The sequence below is a fragment of the Gymnogyps californianus genome, chromosome 3 (genome assembly GCF_018139145.2).
Source record: "Gymnogyps californianus isolate 813 chromosome 3, ASM1813914v2, whole genome shotgun sequence".
Classification (NCBI taxonomy): Eukaryota; Metazoa; Chordata; class Aves; order Accipitriformes; family Cathartidae; genus Gymnogyps; species Gymnogyps californianus.
In genome coordinates, this window is record NC_059473.1 from 69,335,388 (window position 1) to 69,354,654 (window position 19,267).

At 44.3% G+C, this 19,267-nt stretch overlaps 1 protein-coding gene across 1 annotated transcript in view; it reads right to left on the reverse strand.

Annotated features, from left to right (window-relative positions):
• RNF217 (ring finger protein 217) overlaps positions 1–2,282 on the reverse strand; it is a 64,202-nt gene extending 61,920 nt beyond the window's left edge. Inside the window, exon 1 of the mRNA XM_050894373.1 lies at positions 1,656–2,282. Coding sequence (XP_050750330.1) covers positions 1,656–2,282 — 627 coding nt within the window. The remainder of the gene's footprint in view (positions 1–1,655) is intronic.
• Between the last annotated feature and the right edge of the window lie 16,985 nt (positions 2,283–19,267).

Sequence of the window (19,267 nt, forward strand, 5' to 3'; positions counted from 1 at the left end):
TACTTTGCAATCTCCAGCTTCAAAGCAAGACAATATTCTGACATGCCCCCAGTGGCAAATACGAAGGTGGCACAAACGTGCACTGGCAATATACTCTAAAAACTTACTGAGGGTTTTCAGTCCACCACTTAACTATGAACCAAACCACTCTGGGCTCTGTGCACAAAGTCTTGAGAAGGCTTATTAAGTGTTCCTGAGTTTCAGTGTTACAAGAGACATACAAAACACAACTCTGCTTCTCCTATCCATCAGTTCCCATGTTAAGCCCTTCCCTGTTATCTAAACATAACGAAGGTGGTCCATAAAAACACTAGTGAGTTTACTATTAGCCAGAACAAACGCTACCAGCACTAGTAAATGCTACATAGGCTACCAATGAAGTGAAGCTGGCTGCTTCACTTCAGCCAGCACGTGCAATTTCCAAGCAGTGAAATGTTCCCTGGTCAGAACAGCCCGACAACTATTTATAGTGCGTGGGGGTAGCTGTAGCTATGCATCCCATCCCTATGCACGCAGCCCAGTGGGAGCACAGACTGCCCCAGCACAGCTCCCAGCCCCAATAGGTGTAAAAATTCATTCTACCACCACACCAGCACCTCTCCAACGAGCACATCACAAAAGTTTCTGTTGAATAAGAACACAAAGGTGGTAACCAAAGGGTTTATTTGGTTTTGTTTTTCCCCACATACCCATACTTCTCCCATTCCTCTTTGGGTTTAGGGCATGCCTACACTAGCAGCAGAAACAATGCACAAGTGTGTTGTGATGCTAAACTAGCTACTAAAAGCACTAGCGAAGACAGAGCTTTGCTTTCAAGCTGCCGATTTCGGTTTGAAACAGCAGTTCTGACTGACAAAACAGCGATGAAGATATAAGCAGCCTATACCTGAGTAGCTATCTACCCAGGATAGAAGAGTTGTTGTTTTGGGCATTTTTTCCCCTAAGTTCTTGTTTACTGTTGTAACTGTGATTCTTCACGAATAGTCACACAGACTCGCCCCCCATTTTAATCTTACATAATTGGCGTAATACCAAACGCGATGTATTCTCAGCAGAACAGGCCGAGCGGCTGCACCGAACACCCGCACGCACAAGCGGCAGCACAGGCGCCGAGCGGTGCGGGGGGTTTCGGGATGGCAGCCAAAATCCCCAGCCCCTAACTCCAGGAGTCGCCTCAGAAGCGGCTGCTAACGCTCCCAAACTCCGTTCCTTATCATTCTTTGCTCTCCTCTTTAAAGGAAACTGGTGCCAGCCACGTAACAGCAAGAGTCTGACAATTCAAAGAGAAAATCCTTTAGAAGATGGGAAGAGCCTGAAAACACAAAAGCGACCAACCCGACAGGCTGCGTAACAACGCGCAAACACTTCGGGAACAAACGGTCATTAAATCAGCAGCTCAGACGCAGGCGGCTGCCAAGCGCGTTCCGTACGGGATGGGAAAGGTTCCTACGCCACGCCACGCCACCCCACCCGAGCTCAACTCGCCAGGGGCGCAAGCCGCGGAGCTGGGCCCGGAGCGATGCTCAAGCCCGCGACCCGCGCTGCCGGCGCCTCACGCCCAGCAGCCAGCAGCAGCACGGCGGGCTGGAGCTGCGACCGCACCGCCTAACAGTCTTCCCCCTCAGCACAACTTAGCAGCGCCTGCCGGGCCGTACCTGGGAGCTGAGGTACCGCTTGAGGCACTCCTCGCACACCGCCTTCTTGCAGCAGGACAGGGGCTTGATGGGCTTCTCCTCCAGGCACACGCGGCAGCTCAGCACCAGCAGCGGCCCGAACTCCCCCGCGATCAGCCCGGAGAAGGGCTCGGGCAGCAGGTACAAGTCCACCACCTCGATGTCGCCGCCCGCCGCCACCCCGCGCCGCGCCGGGGGCTGCCCCACGCCTGGGCCGCCGCGGGGGGAGGCGGGGGCCGCCACCGGCCGGTCGTTCTCCACGCAGTAGACGGTGCAGTACACGTGCCGCCGGGGGGGGCGGCGGCGGCCGTTGCCCCCCTCCGGCTCCGGCCCCTCCTCCGCCAGGGCCGCCGGCTCCCCCGCGGCCGGCGGCTGCTCCGGCCCGGCTGCCGCCTCCGCCTCCTCCTCTTCGGCCCCTCGCCGCTCGGGGCTGGCGGCGGGCGGCGGCTCCCCGCTTCGCCCCGGCCCGGCCGCCCCGCCACCCGGGGCCGCCTCTCGCGGCAGAGGCGGCTCGCCCGGGCCGGGCTCCCGCGGGCCCCCGGCCGGGCTCGGCGGCGCGGCGGCGGCGGCCGCCCGCGGGGCGCTCAACGAGCTCTGCTGCTCCCCCATCGCCGCCCGCCGCCGCCGCCGCTTCTTCCCATCCAGCCGCCTCCCGGCCCCGCTTCTGCTTCCGGGTCCCGAGCCCCGCGCGCCGCGGCCCGCTGCCCCGAGTCCCGCGCCGCCCGCCCGCGGGCGCCGGCCGCCGCCGCCCGGCCTCCTCCCTGCGGGGCTGCGGGCGCGGGGGAGGGAGCGGCGGCAGCGGCGGGTGCCGCTCAGGTCAGCGCCGCCCGCGGGGTCTCGGCCGGAGCCCGACCCCCATGCCGGGGAGGACGCGGGCAGCCGCCCCTGGTGCCGCGGGGCAGCGCGCCCGGCCGCGCCTGGCAGCCGCCCCGGCCCGCCCTACGCGTGTCACCGCCCCCTGCCTGCGGCGGCCGCCCCACCGGGCGCGCCCGCCTCCCCCTGCCTGCCTGCCCGCCGCCTGCCTCCACCCCGCTCTGACGCAGCGCTCCTTGGCCTCGCCCCTCATTCAACCGTAAACACCGCGTGCCTGCCCGCCCCAGCCCCGCCCCGCCCCGGCCTCGCGCGTTTCCCTGCGCCCCGGGTCGCCCCCGCCGCCGTGTGCCGGTACCTGGGGCCGGGCTGGCCCCCTGCCCCTCGGCCCCTTCTCTCCTCCCGCTGTGGGGGCAGCGTTTACCACCGCTCCCCTGAGGTCTTCTGCTCGAAAGCACGGGGAGCGGAGTAAGAGGGGGCGTTGGGAAGCAAACACCCGTTTAAATTTCATAACGCCTTTATGCGCCGAGAGTAGCGTCTCCTGAACACACTGTGAGCATCCAGTGAAAAACCATCCCCAAAGAAAACAAATCGTAGCGAGCAGAAGCAGCGCCGCTGTAAGAGCTACCCGCTAAAACCAGGCGATACGGCGACAGTCACAAAAACAATTTAAAGAAATAAAAACAGGTGGATCCACATGGGTCCCAAATGGTGTCTGGTTGGTCGGGTACTCGCGATTAAGGGGATTAGAGGAACGTCTGCGCGTTCTGCTCTGAGAGTCTGCCAGGATGCCTGTGCCTCTGCTTGAAGACGGTATCTTCAGATCATCATCAGTTACATCATCACACAGGGCAGATGTCATGGAGCTGATCCTGCAGCAACTGAGTCACTTAACAGGGACTGTGCAGTTTCCATCCCGAACTTCGTCTAGAGCGTTAATCAGAAGTTAATCAGTTGCTCTGCTTGAGAGGGCATGGGGCTGGGCTAACCAGAGTAAGGGGAGGAGGAGGTCTGCAAGTGGGGAGATGACGGTGGGGGATACCAGGGGTGGCTGCGTGCTGTCACCTCAACCCCAGTGAGGTCACTAGCTCAGGCTCACGCAGGACCCCTAGGACCCGGAGCAGCTCCACGCGTTTTGTCTGGCTCCGTGCTTGAGCTCAGCAGCCCTCCGGCCGGCCCAGAGCATGTGGGGTGTCGAGGACACTGGATGGGGCCAGCCCAGCTTTGGAGGGCCCTGGGCAGCACTGAAGTATGTGTGCGCTCTGGAGAGGAGCTGAGCCTCCCAGAAAGCCACCCGGGCAGCCTGCCCTGCCCTGCCCTGCCCTGCCCTGCCCTGCCCTGCCCTGCCCTGCCCTGCTGAAGGCTGGAAATGGAGGACCCCCCAGGCTCTCTGTGTGGCAAATGGCTTGGGGGCTCTTCGGCTTGAAAATGCTCTATTTCTTCCAGACCCAAGCTGACCTGAAAGTCAGCGTGAATGAATTTGTGCCATGTCAGACTGTAGTTACCCCCTGCAGGAAAATCATATAGCGGAATTACGGAAATACGGTCCTGGGGAATTCAGGACGACAATGCTAATTGCTGGGCTGAGGGGAAGCGTTAGGCAAATACGAGTTACAGAATTGCCCATGCCCTACCAGCCTATGGACTGAGGACAGTTCAGTGGTCTGTGCCGGGCCGTGGGTCCTGCTGGTCCCGACTGTGAACAGTGGGCAAACATGCCGGCCCCAGCTGCCCCCGGTGCCCCCCATCCTGCCCTGCTTCTGGCTGGGATGGTGGGACCAGCCCTGGCTGATGAGGTCCTGCCTGGCAGCCCCCGAGGGGGCCCCGCCACTCTGCAACATGGCTCCTTGACATGTATACTTTGCAACAAGTCTTTGCCATATTCTGGATATATTCTCTCAGGCATATTAAAAAAGTATGAAATTATATAGTAGTAGACAGAAAGAAATATTGGGCTGAGGTAAACATAACAGGACCTGCTAGTACGTACTGACTGCCTTTCCCACCATGCCTTCACACAGATTCATATTCGAACGACCTCAAGGAAGAAGAATTTTCAAAAAAAGACCACCCTAACCCCCCACAAGCCCCCAACAATCTGACAAAATAGGATGCTGCGTTGCATGGCACTCGCTTACTCCCCAAGAGAGCTGGTGAGAGAACAAGCGGTCAGCGAGGGATGCTGGTTCTGTTGCTCAGTGCACTGCTGGTAGGTGCCTGGGTGCGTGAAGCAGGAGCCCGTACAGGGCTGAACGCGTGGTTCCCAAACAGGCTGCTCTGCTGGCTGACTGACAGCCTACATGATGTATCTTAGGATGGCTGTTGCCCAGGTTTTGAGAAACCATGAGTCAGATTTGCATCCAGAATGACCTTTGCTAAAACCTTCTTGTTTTAAAATACGATTTTAGATCCACACATTTTACACTCTCTGTAAAGCATGTCTAGACTTTAAATAAAACCTTATGGGAGATATTAAAAAGATAGCAGCACTACTGGATTTGCATAAGATAACAGATTAAAATAAATTATCCTACAGAGATAAACCTTTTTCTTGCCAAACTGTTTGGTTTATGAGAACTTCATCGTGTTTGAGCACAGTTGTGTGGAACTGAGTCTAGTTGCGTGAAAGATTACTTTTCTCACTGTGATGTAATGCCAAGTCAAACTCTACAGAGATTCACACATTTGAGCTCTGCAAATGATGTATGAGGAAGCAGCTGGCAGGGCATTCATTCTCTGTGAGGGATCCCCAATTTTGGAAAGGTCTATCCACCATCGTCCACAAGAACCTGGATTTGCTTACGTCCGGGAATGCAGCAAAATCCGTCATTTTTTTCTTCTTTGTTAAAACTATTGAAGGGTTTGGTTTGGATAGGTATATTTACAGGTGGTCCTTTTGCTCATGCCTGATTTTTAAATTCCACAGCTGAGATCCAGGGCAGGCACTTGTATTTTCAAACCATAAATGTAATTGACTGCCACAGTTCTGGTGATACCTGAATTTAGGGTTGGTTTTTTTTATTCACACTGAACAAAGAAGTTGTGGTGGCTATTGCACCAATGAATTCAATTTTTCCCAATTTGTAAAATTTTACAAAGTATTGCCTGAGAATTTCCATCCTTCCTTATTTTCCCTCAGTTCCTTCTTTCCTCCCTTCCTTTCTTTCCTTTAGTCAAAGAGCACAAGCTTACACAAAACTTCAGCAAAAGAAAGTACTAGGCTATGCAGCGTATAAGCAAACTGCAGAATTCATTACTACGCACAATCACTGAAGCAGTTCTATAGTGAATTTGAAAACTGATTGGATACTTTTAGCAATACAGCAGAGCTAAAGCAGGCTGTGCTGTCTGTACCAGCTATGTATATACATCTATATATATCTGTGTATGTGTGTATACACATACATAAAAGGAGGACTCAATTTCCCAAGGTTGTAGTTCTTGAGACTTCATGAAAATTACTTTTACTAAAAATAATTAATATTTTTAGGATGAGTAATTAACATTCATTCTTCTGAGCTTATGCTGATGGCCTCTGAGGAAATTTGAAGACTTATTTTCCTATGTATAGCAGTAAGTAACTGGCAGCATGGTACCTGGTCATTGGGTGTAGAACTTACTTTTTGGGGAGGGTTCTTTTTGACCTTGCTGTTAAATGTTTTTTCAAAGTATTTAAAATTTTCATTTTCTGTTTTCCCTACCATTGCAAATGTATTCTGAATATTTTATGAAATGTCTTTAACAAAATGTTTAGATTTATTTTGAAAATGAAATAAAAATTCAGGTTCTCCTGTTTGCCCCTCAACACTTGCAATTCTCACTACTCTGTACACTCCACATACAATATATTGTCTTACATTCTCCAGAATATATCCTGTATATACCATTTACACTCTGGACATGGTCCTGCTTTCAAAAGTTATAAACTGGCTATGCTGGCTTGACAGTTTTCACCAAAACCTATCTATAACCTTCTGTGACAAAAGCTTGTGGCAATGGTATAGCAGTCACGACAACAGTTTTCTGGGACTGCTCAGTGAGAACAGAACTCTTAAAGCTTCTCCTTCATGTGCAGTTCTGAGTTTAGGTGGGATACATGGGCACAACTTATTTGGTGGTAAGGATGATGTAGTCACCTAGAAAAATACTCCTAGCATCTGAATTACAGTACGCAAAAGAAAGTATCCTTGACAGTACTTGGTTTTAATAGTTATGCAGTATGTTTCTGCAGCTGGAAGGAAAATATAGTTATCTCCTTGGGCTTCTGTTCATCTTGTGAGGTGAAAGAGTCATGTATGTTCTACAGAAAGTGTGGGTTAGAAAAAGGCATGCGCTAGAATAATTTCTTATGAACTTCCTAATTGAATCAGGAAGAATGACTGTGTGCCTAGTTTAATTGTTAAAGTACTTACTTAGAAAACAGTCTGTGCCATTATTTTTATCTAGCACTATGGAAACAACCTTCAAAATATAACTATGTATCTTGAAAGTATCTCCAGAAATTCCAATAAATAGCTTTTGCATATGCATTCATTAGAAAGCTTTGGGAGAACATAGTCATTGGCACATCACTGGAATTACAGGACAGGTATATTCATGTCTGAGTTTCTTCAAGCAGAGAAAGCATTGCCTAAATGAATCAAACCTTTTGGACCACGTATGTGCTTACTATCCACGTCTGGGCTAAGGAGAGAAAATGCTTTTCTGAAGTTTATGGATCTTTCCAAACAGATCTTATCAATGTCTCAAGTCATCTTTTCAAGGGCATCTACAACCTCAATGGATCCTCCATAACGCTTCTCTTGGAATGATGTATCCTACACACTTCAAAATCCTCCTTTACACCTGCAACACTGTTTTTTTCTTAGTTCTCTGCCTGCATCACTAATTTTGAGTATCTTTCTCTTTTTTGCTATCACATCTTTTCTTCCTAAAAATACCACAAAGCTCTGTGTTTAGCCTACAGCTTTGTAGACAGACTTCATAACCGTGTTTCTGTTCCTGATCTTGCTGAATCCAGTCTAGCCATTGAGGGCTAGACTTACCAGCAGCTTAAGCTGATGGAAATGACTTCCTCCTCCTCACCCAAATCTTTTATTCTTCCTAGACTTTCTTACCACATTATCATCCCTCATGTCACCTGGGTTCATAACTTGGGAATCACTTTCATCTTCAGCAAATGCAAAGAAGCGCTTGAGTGAAGGAAGGTACTTAAACATCAAATTTTTCATAGAGCACAGCAGTATATATTTTTAAGTTCTTGAGGTTAAAACTGAGAGACTGAGCTGGGAATCTCATGACTACACATTGCTTCCCCAGGTGGGCTTATTTGCTGTTAGTCCCAGAACCACACCTGAATCAAGCTACGCTCCATGTATCCCACAATCACCAATTTTCTCCTTAACAGCAGACAACACCCGACTCATTTATCAGCATTAATCTGGAATGAAATGCCTCGATGCACAGCTGGATCCAATGCAGTCATTTTGAGGAAGCTGAAGTTATTTACCACCGTCAGCAGCAATACAGCCATGAGATCGTTCCAAACTACATCAGCATTTTTAGACTCTCCCAAAGAAAGAATCCTTCGTTACTGCATCATTTTTATTAATATGCCTTTGAAGTTATTTTTATAGTAATAGCTGGCCACAGGATTACCTGACAACAGCACAGCTAGAGTAAATTCTGCTGAAGGGCAAATATATTTTATAGCTATTATTGTTTTAATTAACTATGCAGAATGACACACAAATAGAATGTTTTATAAAATGAAGACTTAGCAGCTACATTTTTGAAAATATCGTAATTCTCTGATGTGAAAATTGCTATCTTTTCCTTCTTAGCTTCAGGCCTCAAAAGCAGTTGAACATTTGTTAAAACAATTGTTTGCCCTTATTACAGGATTATCAAATTATGCTTTTATCATTTTTTACTAGAGGGTTTTTTTTACAATGTGAATAATTTAAAAGGATTTCAGAAAACAATCAACTTAAGTAATTAACCTGATCAGACAGTGGGGATACATAGAGCTATTCAAATTAGCTATTTTTTAATTATGCTTCTTTAATTCTTAAAGCCAAATTTCAGAATGATTTTGAAGGCTTCCTTACACTCATCTCTGTAATTCAACAAAACCCGCTGTTATCAGCAGAAGCTCCCATTACATGCTTTGTGACTCCGTTGAGACTTACCGCTTCTGCAAGGAGCTGCTGTAACAAATCGAGCTGCTTTTGCGAGCCGAGCAGGGATGGGCAGCACGGTCTCGTGGCGAGGGCACTGGAGTGGGGGTCTGGGGGCCCCCTTTCTAATCTCAGCTCTGTGACTGACCAGCCGCGTGACCTTGGATGAGATACTCCTATATCTCTGTTTCCCCTTTTACCCTTTGCCTGTCTCAATTATTTAGACTGTAAGCCGTGTGTGACAAGGAGCGTTTGCAGCTGCGGTATCGCATGGCCCAGGGAACCCCTCGGTCCTGGCTGATACTCGAGGTATTGCCCTACCACAGAAAAAATGCCGTCATTTCAACATCCAGCGTGTCACGTGAAATTAGCTAATTAATAGCACATTTTACAGTTAAAGGTAAAATTATGTATGTTCAGATACTTCTCCCTATTTTTACTTCGTTTGACTGGGGAACACCATATTCACGAGAATTTGTCTGCTGGGCTGTAGTCATTACTGAGTAGCACATGTGTGCTGTGAGGGTTTTACACGCAGAAGCTAACGCCAGGAACTTAACCCACCTTCAACCTCACAGTCTCTTTGTGTAAGAAGCAGGAATCTAAACATTTTCTCTTGCTCAGATAATGTGTCCAGATTTCCAGTGGGATTTTACCTGGTGTACCAAAGCAAATATTTGGTAGGACGTGTGACAATTCTACCAAGGAAAGAAAGGCCAGAATAAAATCTAGTTCACTAGCAGGAGCAAAATACCGTAATTCCTCTTCATAAACTTATTTTTATTACTGCCTCAAGAAGTAATGTGTGCTTACACTCGGTAAGTCATTCTGCAGAATAAGATGATGCCAGTTTTGTACCACCATGTGTCAAAATAAAGGTTCATTTGGCTTTGACCCTAGTTTGCAAATCCCCTGTGTTTTGCAGCCTGTAAGGCTAGCTTCACTGTAGAGGTGCCATGCTCAGAAAATCTTCAGTCGGATGGAAAAAGGAGGCTGAATTATGATTCTGCAAAATTAAAGTAGTGGTATATTGATTATATGTTGCATTGATTATTCTATAGATAGTTTGACTATGGTGCACTGCAATGGGGATCGAGAAGCATCAGAAATGGGAACAGGCAGTAAATTGCCTTGACCAAAACTTAACAGTTTACTTCCTGCAATGCACATCCAGTATATGACACAACACAGTGTCAGGTGGCACGTCTTTTCTGAAGGGCTACTAAGACACAGCAGTTAACAGGGAATCAGTTAAATGATTTCCTTGAAAGGTGATTTCACTATTTTTGCTATGGACTGTTTGTATGGGGCATTCTTTGCTCCCCCATAGTTAAGCTAAAGGCTGATTCTTAAAGACTTCATTGCATACGTTGAAAAAAGTGTTGGTAAATGGCACACATTTTGCCTTAGAAATTACTGTATACAGCTGAAAACAGCCATACATTTGTGCATACGCCAGTAATAAGCCTGCACACAACATCATGTGTCTTTTTGCCTGTAGTACTCAGCAACCTTGAAAAAACTGTTCCTAAAAGTCTTTTCCTATATTCTCTTATCTAACATGTCTTGTTTTAAAACAGGCCAAAAGTAGTAATATTAAAAAGTGCAGGCCAGCTAGGGCAATCTACAGACTGCAATAGAAAGCTGTTTTTAAAGAAAAGAAAAGTTCAGCTAGGAACTTGATAAATATAGGTGAGAAATGGTTTGCACTCTCCCTACAAAAGTTGGTTTTTAGTAGCCATTTTAGAAGCAGCATTAGTACGTCTTGCCCTAACAATAAGGTTAGTTGCTTGGTTTGCAGATTAAGTCCTGGATGGAGTCATAAAAAGAAAGAGAGATTGTCCTGATTTTGGCTGGGACAGAGTTAACTCTCTTCTTAGTAGCTGGTACAGTGCTGTGTTTCAGATTTAGTGTGAGAATGATGCTGATAACACGCTGATGTTTTAGTTGTTGCTAAGTAGCGCTTATGTTAAGGTAAGGATTTTTTCAGCTTCCCATGCTCTGCCAGCAAGCAGGTGTGCAAGAAGCTGGGAGGGAGCATAGCCGGGGCAGCTGACCTGAACTAGCCAAAGGGGTATTCCACACCATAGAACCTCATGGCCAGTATATAAACAGGGGGAGTTGGCCGGGAGGGGCAAATTGCTGCTCAGGCATTGGTCAGCGGGTGGTGAGCAATTGCATTGTGCATCACTGGGGTTTTTTCCCTTGAGTTTTATTTCTTTTTTTCTTTTTTTTTCTTTTTTTTTATATATTCCTTTTCATTACTATTATTATTATATTTCATTATTATTGTTGTTAGTATTATATTTTACTTTAGTTATTAAACTGTTCTTATCGCAACCCATGAGTTTTACCTTTTTCCCCGATTCTCCTCCCCATCCCACTGGGAGGGGGGAGGAGTGAGGGAGCAGCTGCATGGTGCTTAGTTGCTGGCTGGGGTTAAACCACGACAGAGATGTTGAAACAATCCCTGGAGTAATGAAATAGCATCAATAAACCTCTTATCCTAGGGAAGCATAACTGGGGAAAAAAATGTAACATTTGAAGATACTGTCTGGACAGAAAAAAAAATCCTTAGGTGGTCAGAGTGGAATACGAGACTGCTGGCAAGCCAAGGTTGCAGTGAAAGCCCTGCAGTTTGTTTTGTGGATCTGATATGCTTATCAGCAACATAAAAAAAAATCTCAAAAATGCCAAGCCTATCACAGAAGCCTTCCCAAGGAGCCACTCACGTGCCTGTCTGCTGGGCCAACAGCTGTGATGGGTTCTTGCTACGTGAAATCTCTGTTCATGAGGACAGGAACCAAGACTAACTCACTTGATGTAGCTTAGGAGCACCAGGATAAAAAGCATTGGTATAACTTTAAACTTCAGACAAACTTGAATTAGACTCATGGAGAAAATTCTCACCATCATATTCTTCAGTGCCAAGTCAGAAGTTTCACTTTTATATGAACAGTGGCAGATTTTATAAAAAATAGTAAATATAATTGCAATAAAAAGTATTGCTTATATTAATTAGATCAGGAGGTATCTGACTGCTTATGATTGCTTGACTTAGTGTGACTTCACCTGCTACTTGGAGTGATTCGATCTGCTCGTAAGAGAAAGCATAAAAATACAGAAAAGAGATTTAAGTTTTTATCACCTATGAACTTTTCACAGCTGAGAAGATCTGATGCTAGAAGACTACTGGTTAAGCAATTCATATGTGAAACAGCTGTAGGTTTTCTTTATGCTGCTGATACTAATAAAGTGTATTTATTGAGTACTTCTTATTTTCCAGCGAAAACATTTATCTGCGGTTCCTTCAGGACACAACTATAATGTAAAAGGTAAATTTTTGTAAGCTAAGAATTGATCTGAACACAGCACTAACAACATGATTTTAAATCAGTGAAATTAAATTGATGCAATTCAGAGCCAGTGAAGGTAAACCGGTATAACCTGCGTCAATGCTGATGAAACAATGCCCAAACCAAGACATATTTATTTAAATAAACCAGTTAGCAGCGTATGTTAGCATCATGGACCTCTAGATAGTGTCTTCCCAGCTTCCTTAATCACATCAACAGGATAAGAAATTGGTCTAAAATGTCTAAAACTGACTAAGTGTGCATGTATTTAAAAATGGGCGAAGCGTTTATCTTAATGCTGCATGATACTCTTGTTTTAAAACACATCACATTGCAACAGAAGTAGTAGACATGTGAAACAGATGAAAAACTGGTAACTGAAATCAAGAAGTAACTATCGGTAGGAAAGGAACATCAGGTGGGGCTGTTTCCAGTAGAGTTCAATAGGGATTAGTGTGAGTCCTGGCATTGCTCAGTAATTTCATGAGCCGGGTGGAAATAAATACGGTGACTAACAATAAGGACAGAGTAGTTGTACAAAGGAGTTTAACTTGAGTGCGTTAGCCTTGTTCAAATAAAATGTCTTAATATAATAAAAAAATAAACTAGTACATCTCAACAGATGTGATAGATTTTGTAGTGCTTAAAGTCTTCAAGGATGGATGCTTTTCTAGAAGTTATCTTTCCATCAAACGTGCATTATGTACACTCTGTACATATTACATAGGTAGGAAATAAGACTCAAACCTATTAGAAGAGTCCTTTCTGGTGTTGGCTTTTATGAATCCATTTGTAACCAGAGAAACTTCTGCATGTTGACCAGACCTAAAAAAAGCAGTTGTTTGTGCCACCTGAGTGCTTAGGCATGGCACTGCTGCAAGAGTCCGCACTTTTTCTGTGTGATTGTGTTAAGCATGAATTAGGGTCCCAGCCTTGCTGGAGCACTGAGATACATAGAAGTGTTATCGGGAAGAATCACAGCAATTCCTGCAAACAGACCATTAAGGAAGCCGACGTGCTTCTTCCAGGTTAACAGCTTTGCTTGCAGTGCAATTTTTTGCCTGGGAGTTATACTGATGCAGATTCTAGGGTGAATGTAGGTATGTTGGATGCTTTTATACAGGAGCGGTCTTTTCTCTTTCCTATTATTTAGAAAGCTTAAGCCTTTGAACTGGCAGAACTGCATCCATGTGAATGGGGTTACAGCACTTAAAGGATTCCAGCGCAGCTGTTGCTTTGCTTTCATTTAGGCAAGGTCCACGCTTCTTAGGCTGCTGAAAATGGATGTCTTGAACTTTCAGTTCAGAAACTGAAAAGATGCCCTAGGCACGCAGTCATACCATTTTAACTCTGCTTGGTTGTGCGGTACAATGTGAAGTAATGATAAAACGAGACTATCTAATCTAAGCTATTATTCAGCATTTAAATATGTGAAGCAGAGAGAACACAGCTAACAACATGCCAATAAACTTGCCATGAATTAAGATGCCTGTTTTCCCATGTTTCTTTCTTTGGGGTGGAGAGATGCACAGAAACATTTGAAAACTTGGGCAGAAAAATTTTTACTTTCACATTTGTGGATGCTAACAAAATTTCAGCTTGTGAGCTTGTTCTAGGTACATTTTGAAATCTTTATAGCCTGCATTAAGAACCAATTAGAAATTGAAAGTGAAGAATAGTAAAGCTTAATTTTTTCTACATATTTCTTATGATTAATATAAAAAGTATGTGTGACAGAAAAGGATTACAGACCAATAGCACCACTTCCCCTGTAATCTTTATCCCTTTCCTGACTAAGTGCTATCTGCTAATACAAATCCCCAAGATCCTGACCTCTCTTTTTTGCTTTCCTTCCTTGCAAGCGCGGTGGAGGAAATGATTCCTGTCACGTAGCCAAAGGGGGCATATTTATGTGGCTCCACATGATGTGACGAGGAAATCCTGTTGCAGAGAATTCAGGAGGAAAACAAGTAGGTTGCCTGTTCTGCCCCTCTGTTTTGGAAGTCCTGCCTCCGCTTCTCTACAAGTTTGCTTCCTGAATCGCCACTTCTGTGACTTTATCAGTACAGATCTTTTTGTTTCTCAATTTTCTTTCTCCATTTTTAAACATGGAGGTTTCCAGGACATTATTCTCCTTCCTGATATCTTGCCATTTATTAAGTGATTGTGGTGTTGTCTGCTACGGATTTTTGCTTTGCAGATTTTGCTTGTAGTACACGTATTTTTTTGTTCCTCCACTGATCATCTTTAAGCTCTGCACCAAAGTAAGGAACCACTGTAAGTGCTTTAATTCTGTTCTCTTCTGGGCTGGGGGAAAAAGCCTCCACTGCAGACAGGAGGCTATTATAATTTCAAATCCTAAAGCATTCAAATAGCTTTGGCTGCAGCCTAGAGGAAACCAAACATAGAAGGGTTTAACGTTTGTTTTAAAATGCATTTAGTACATATATAGTACTGTGGTTAATATTTTCTAGATTATATTATAAACAATATATGAAAACTCAGTGTGAGAGCTTTCCTTCACCTACCAAGTCAATACCTACAAGGCTGAATTCGCTTCCCTACTGGCTCTGAGATCTCTAATCAAAATCATTAGTGAAACACATCAGTTGGCTAGAAAGGAAACTTTTAGTGAATGTAGGACCCTGTGTAAAATCAACATGGAGCTTATGCAAAAAAGCAATTTTATTAAATGCATGTGATATTGATAGTAAAAGCTACGCAGCAGTTGTTAAGAAAGCATGATGCATGTGAGTGTCATTCTGCAGTTTCAAACCAGGAATATGCTCCTTCAGGGGCTAACTGCTCCTTCAGCTGGCAGCCAGGTCGCGTGTGTTTAGAGCTGGATCTGATCAGAGACCACAAGATTAAGAACAAAAGCACTTTTCCATTGTAGCATTAGGTTTGTCTCACAATGCTGTATGTTAAAAGCTTTAAGCTTTGGGAACATTTAGGTCTAGATCCTGCTTCATGCCTCAGAACCATTGCTAGTTTTGTACAACGGACCATAGGCTATTTTAAAAAATCTCTGCTTTCAGAGAGGAGTTTATCTAAACAGAAAGATTTTATGTTTTATTCCAAACCCATAATTCTACATATATCTTTTGGTCTGTGTCTCCCATTTGTACAGTCTTTCAGAAGGGCATAGAAGGCACACAGCAGGCCTCCAGTGATTAAATAAAATTTACCAAGATCAAATGATGGTGCTGTGTTCTGCCTTTTGCCAGTCTCAGGATATGGAGAGTCAGATCCAATTTCCTAGTCTGGGATCTCCAGCATGGCAGTAATTTAGAAACACAAAGAACTAATGGTCAAACCTTGTTATACCAGTCAAAGAGATTGTGCAATCATTATTTGCTTAATTTTTTAGTGTTTTTCGTCTTTCCAGTAATAATGGAATTTATCCAATGCCAAAACCATTTTTGACCTGCTTAAAGATATTTGGGCTGAAAACCTGACATTTTGTGTTTAAGGTACAACTACTAGAAAGATACTGGTGGGGAACAACCAAGTCAGACTTCTACAGTATAAAAGTGTACAACCCTATGGGATAGAAAGCTGCAGAATATGATAAATGTTTCAGGAGAAAAAGCAAATTTTCTCCTTAAAAATAATAAAAACATTTCAGTTTTCAGATTAGGAAGAGCCAAAAGTACTAATGACCTCTCATTCTGTAGTGCAGCTCTTTTCCCGTCTCTTCTTCAGAATGCAATGTAAAAAGAGGTAGAAGTGGAGTACAAGGGCAAAGGCAAGAAATATTATATGCATAAACATTCTTTAGGTTTTTCTTATTTTATTGAAAAAACCCAAAACACTCAATAAATGTAAAATTCCTGTTGCAAATTTTTGTTTTATTAACAGATCTCTGTGCCTCAGAAGGTGAATGAAGCTTAGAGATGAGGAGACAATTAAAAAAACACAAGAGCTACAGTTCTAGTCCTGCCTTACAATTTTAAAGGAAAAAAAAAATCTAGTATAATTATGGAATGTCAAGTCATCAAAGATTATATGATCAGGGTTTATTCCCCTCCCAATTTACTGTCAACAATTATGTAGGGAATAGTGAACACCCTGTAAATACCTGACTTGAATAAGAAGCCAACACTACGAAAAGGTTGACTAACACTGCTCGTAAATACAGGACCTTGACTATTGGGTCTGTGATTTGGGGTGTTTGACACATGCCGCTGGGACATGGGACCAGGGCTCTGTGGCTGCCCACCTCTGGGGATTGTCCGTGTGGCCACCTGCCCCACGCGCGGCCCTCAGCTCGCTCAGCAGTGCTGTGGGACAGCAGCATCTGCGCTGACTCTGCTCTGGTGGATGGGATGCTGCAGGATACAACACCTACATGTAGTGGGATGAAAGCTGACAGCGCGTGCTGCTGATGTTTTAAAGCCACATAGGTTTTCTTGTATAGATTTGCTCAGTTAAGCTATGAAAAATACAATTTCTGCATGTTTGACTGCTACTTTATGAGGCCATCAATTTTTAAGAGGGTTTTATGAAGTCTTGATCTGGGCAAACATAGTTATTAGGTAACTTCTTTCTAGTTTTAAGAAGAAAATAAAAACTACAAATCAAATAATAAAAATGGGCAATAATAAAAACCCTTAAGAATTTTGTGTGTGCGAGGTGAAGATTTAGGTTCGGTTTTGACTGACAGCAAGAGAGGGAACTGTAGATCTCTAACATGAATCATTGTCCCTTGCTCATCATAAAGTTTAATTTTCAAGTAGTTTAGCAATAATAAAAACCCTTAAGGATTTGTGTGTGCGAGGTGAAGATTTAGGTTCAGTTTTGACTGACAGGAAGAGAGGGAACTGTAGATCTCTAACATGAATCATTGTCCCTTGCTCATCATAAAGTTTAATTTTCAAGTAGTTTAGCCTCAGATTACCGGAAATAATTTCTGGTTCCACTCTAGATAATGTTGATGAGACAGCTGTAGATTTAAGGGTCATTAAAGAATTCTTATTCACAAAATTATGCACTTACCTTTAATCACATATTTAATTCTCATTGAAGCTAATGGGGTTTAAAAATGTTCTTCAGTCCTTTTGCTTTCAATGGAACTTTAACATTTTCTTCAACTGTACATTTCCTTAAATGTTTTTCTTAACTGGGGACTTTCCCATCTTCCTGCTTTGCAGGATCAGCCTCTAGGTCATTCCCCCATGGCAGGCACCAGCCTCCCAGGTAGGGGGGGCAGAGAGAGCCAGGATCTAAACGGGGAGGAGGGTGAAGCTCTATGGCCTCTCTTTACTCTGTAATGGGAGAGACGCTATAGGCACCACAGGGGATAGTGTGTGCACATATGGGAGACGGTCTGGAGCCTCCCTGGTAAATCCGTTTCTGAATCACTGCACCTTGTTGCACAGGCAACAAGTACTGCATCTTGTTTTTCCTGCTGCAGGTACAATTTAAGAGGGGTTTCCCTGTTTTTCTACATATTTGGACGGGGGGGTGGTGGTTACCATTAATATTTTTCTGCTTTAAGTGCATTTTATGAGGAAGCATCAGTTAGGATCTGATAGATGATTTCCAGTTGTTTGTCCTTAGCATCCTCTTGGCCCTGGTGTGTTTTCTGCTTTGTAGGGGATTTTCCATTTCATACATTCAGCTAAACATCCCCAAAAGCACACAAGAGAGTAAAATCTTAATATTTCATTTTAGAAGATTTTGTAAAGAATTGTAATGATGATTATTGTTCACTATTTTATTTAAAGGAGAAGCTCCACTCAGGAACAAAGAAAACAACCCATTTGGTATAACCGGTCAAATGAAATTCCAGGAACGTTAACGTCACTGGGGGTCCCTGGTGACTGAAACTTCAAAACGTTTGGCTTCTCTCTGTTTATTTAGTGACAGAAAATGTGGAACGCTTTTGCCAAATTATTTGGAAGAGACTTAGCGGTGAGTAATCTGAGTTTTCTGTCTGTTTTTCCATTCCCTGTGAAATTCACTAGTAGTACCTAAACTCATGTGTGGTGTACTTCTAGCTGCAGAATAGAAGAATAAATGAGTCTGTAGTAAAAATATCTGAATATGTTTCGCATATAAGACCAAGGTGGAGAGCCATGGGGTAGCCAAGGAGAAACATGGGTAAATGGATTTTATCTGCTTCAGTGTAGAGCAATGAAGAAATGATTTCTTTCTTGCTAACTGTCAAACAGGCATGTTTACCTAAGTTTTTATTTACCAAACAACTAGTGTATCTTCTTTTTTTTTTTTTTAAATTTTATCACTACATCACTGGAAGGAAAGAACATAGTTTAATTTTATTTTTCTTTGCTAGCAAGTAGAAATGTCCTAATTTGGTTTCTTTAAATCTGGAAAGGAAGGAACATAATACTAACAATTCTTAATTGTTATATTGCTTAAGCATTGGAAAGAACCATAGCTATAGCTTATCTTAAATTACTAAAAGAGTCCAAGAGTTAGAATTATGCCATGTTTAACTTTATAACAGTCATACAGATATCAGTCTGACACTAGGTACATTGCCCAAAATAATTTTGCTAAGCAGTGCTGTTATTTTATTTAGAAATGAAATGAAAATGGTTTTGTAATTCAAAGTTTTGTCAAGACTTTGAATGTAACAGCTCTCAATAAATCTCGAATTGCTTTATGAGTGTAGGTAAATAATATCATCGTGCATGTCCCATGTGTATCCGGGCACAAGCATCCGTGTCTGTCCTACAATCTTTATGCTGCATTAAAATGTCCAGCTGGACTCACAGTGCTGTTGTGGCTACCAGATATTCCTCTCACCCTGGTTCACAAACGTCCTGTTAGCACAGAGAAACACTCGTCTGCACCAAGGTCAGCCTGTAACTGAACGTGCCACCTACAGAACTGGCTCTGCTTGACCTCTGCCAGTACCAGCCTTTACTTGGTGCTGGTAGAAGAAACTCGGGGTCTTGGGGGGGTGTCTGTTTTTCCTCAGCAGTTTTCCTCAGGACCTGTCTGTACTTCCATGTGGTGAGTGCTTGCTTTGCAAACCTAGCTGTCCCCCTGAAAGCCCAAGGACCAGAGACCTGTGGGGTCCTTCTCTTATTTCCCAGGGGACCCCACCTGGTACCACTCTTAAACGTATACCCAGGCTTGGGCCAGCCAGACCTGACCAGTGCCAGGAACATGGCTGTGAACACCTCCCTTGGGTTTACAGGCAGAGTAAGCGTGGGACGGCTGGGGCTCTGAGCACGAGTCCTCTCCTCAGGGTAGCAAGTCAGGAGACAAGTGCTGC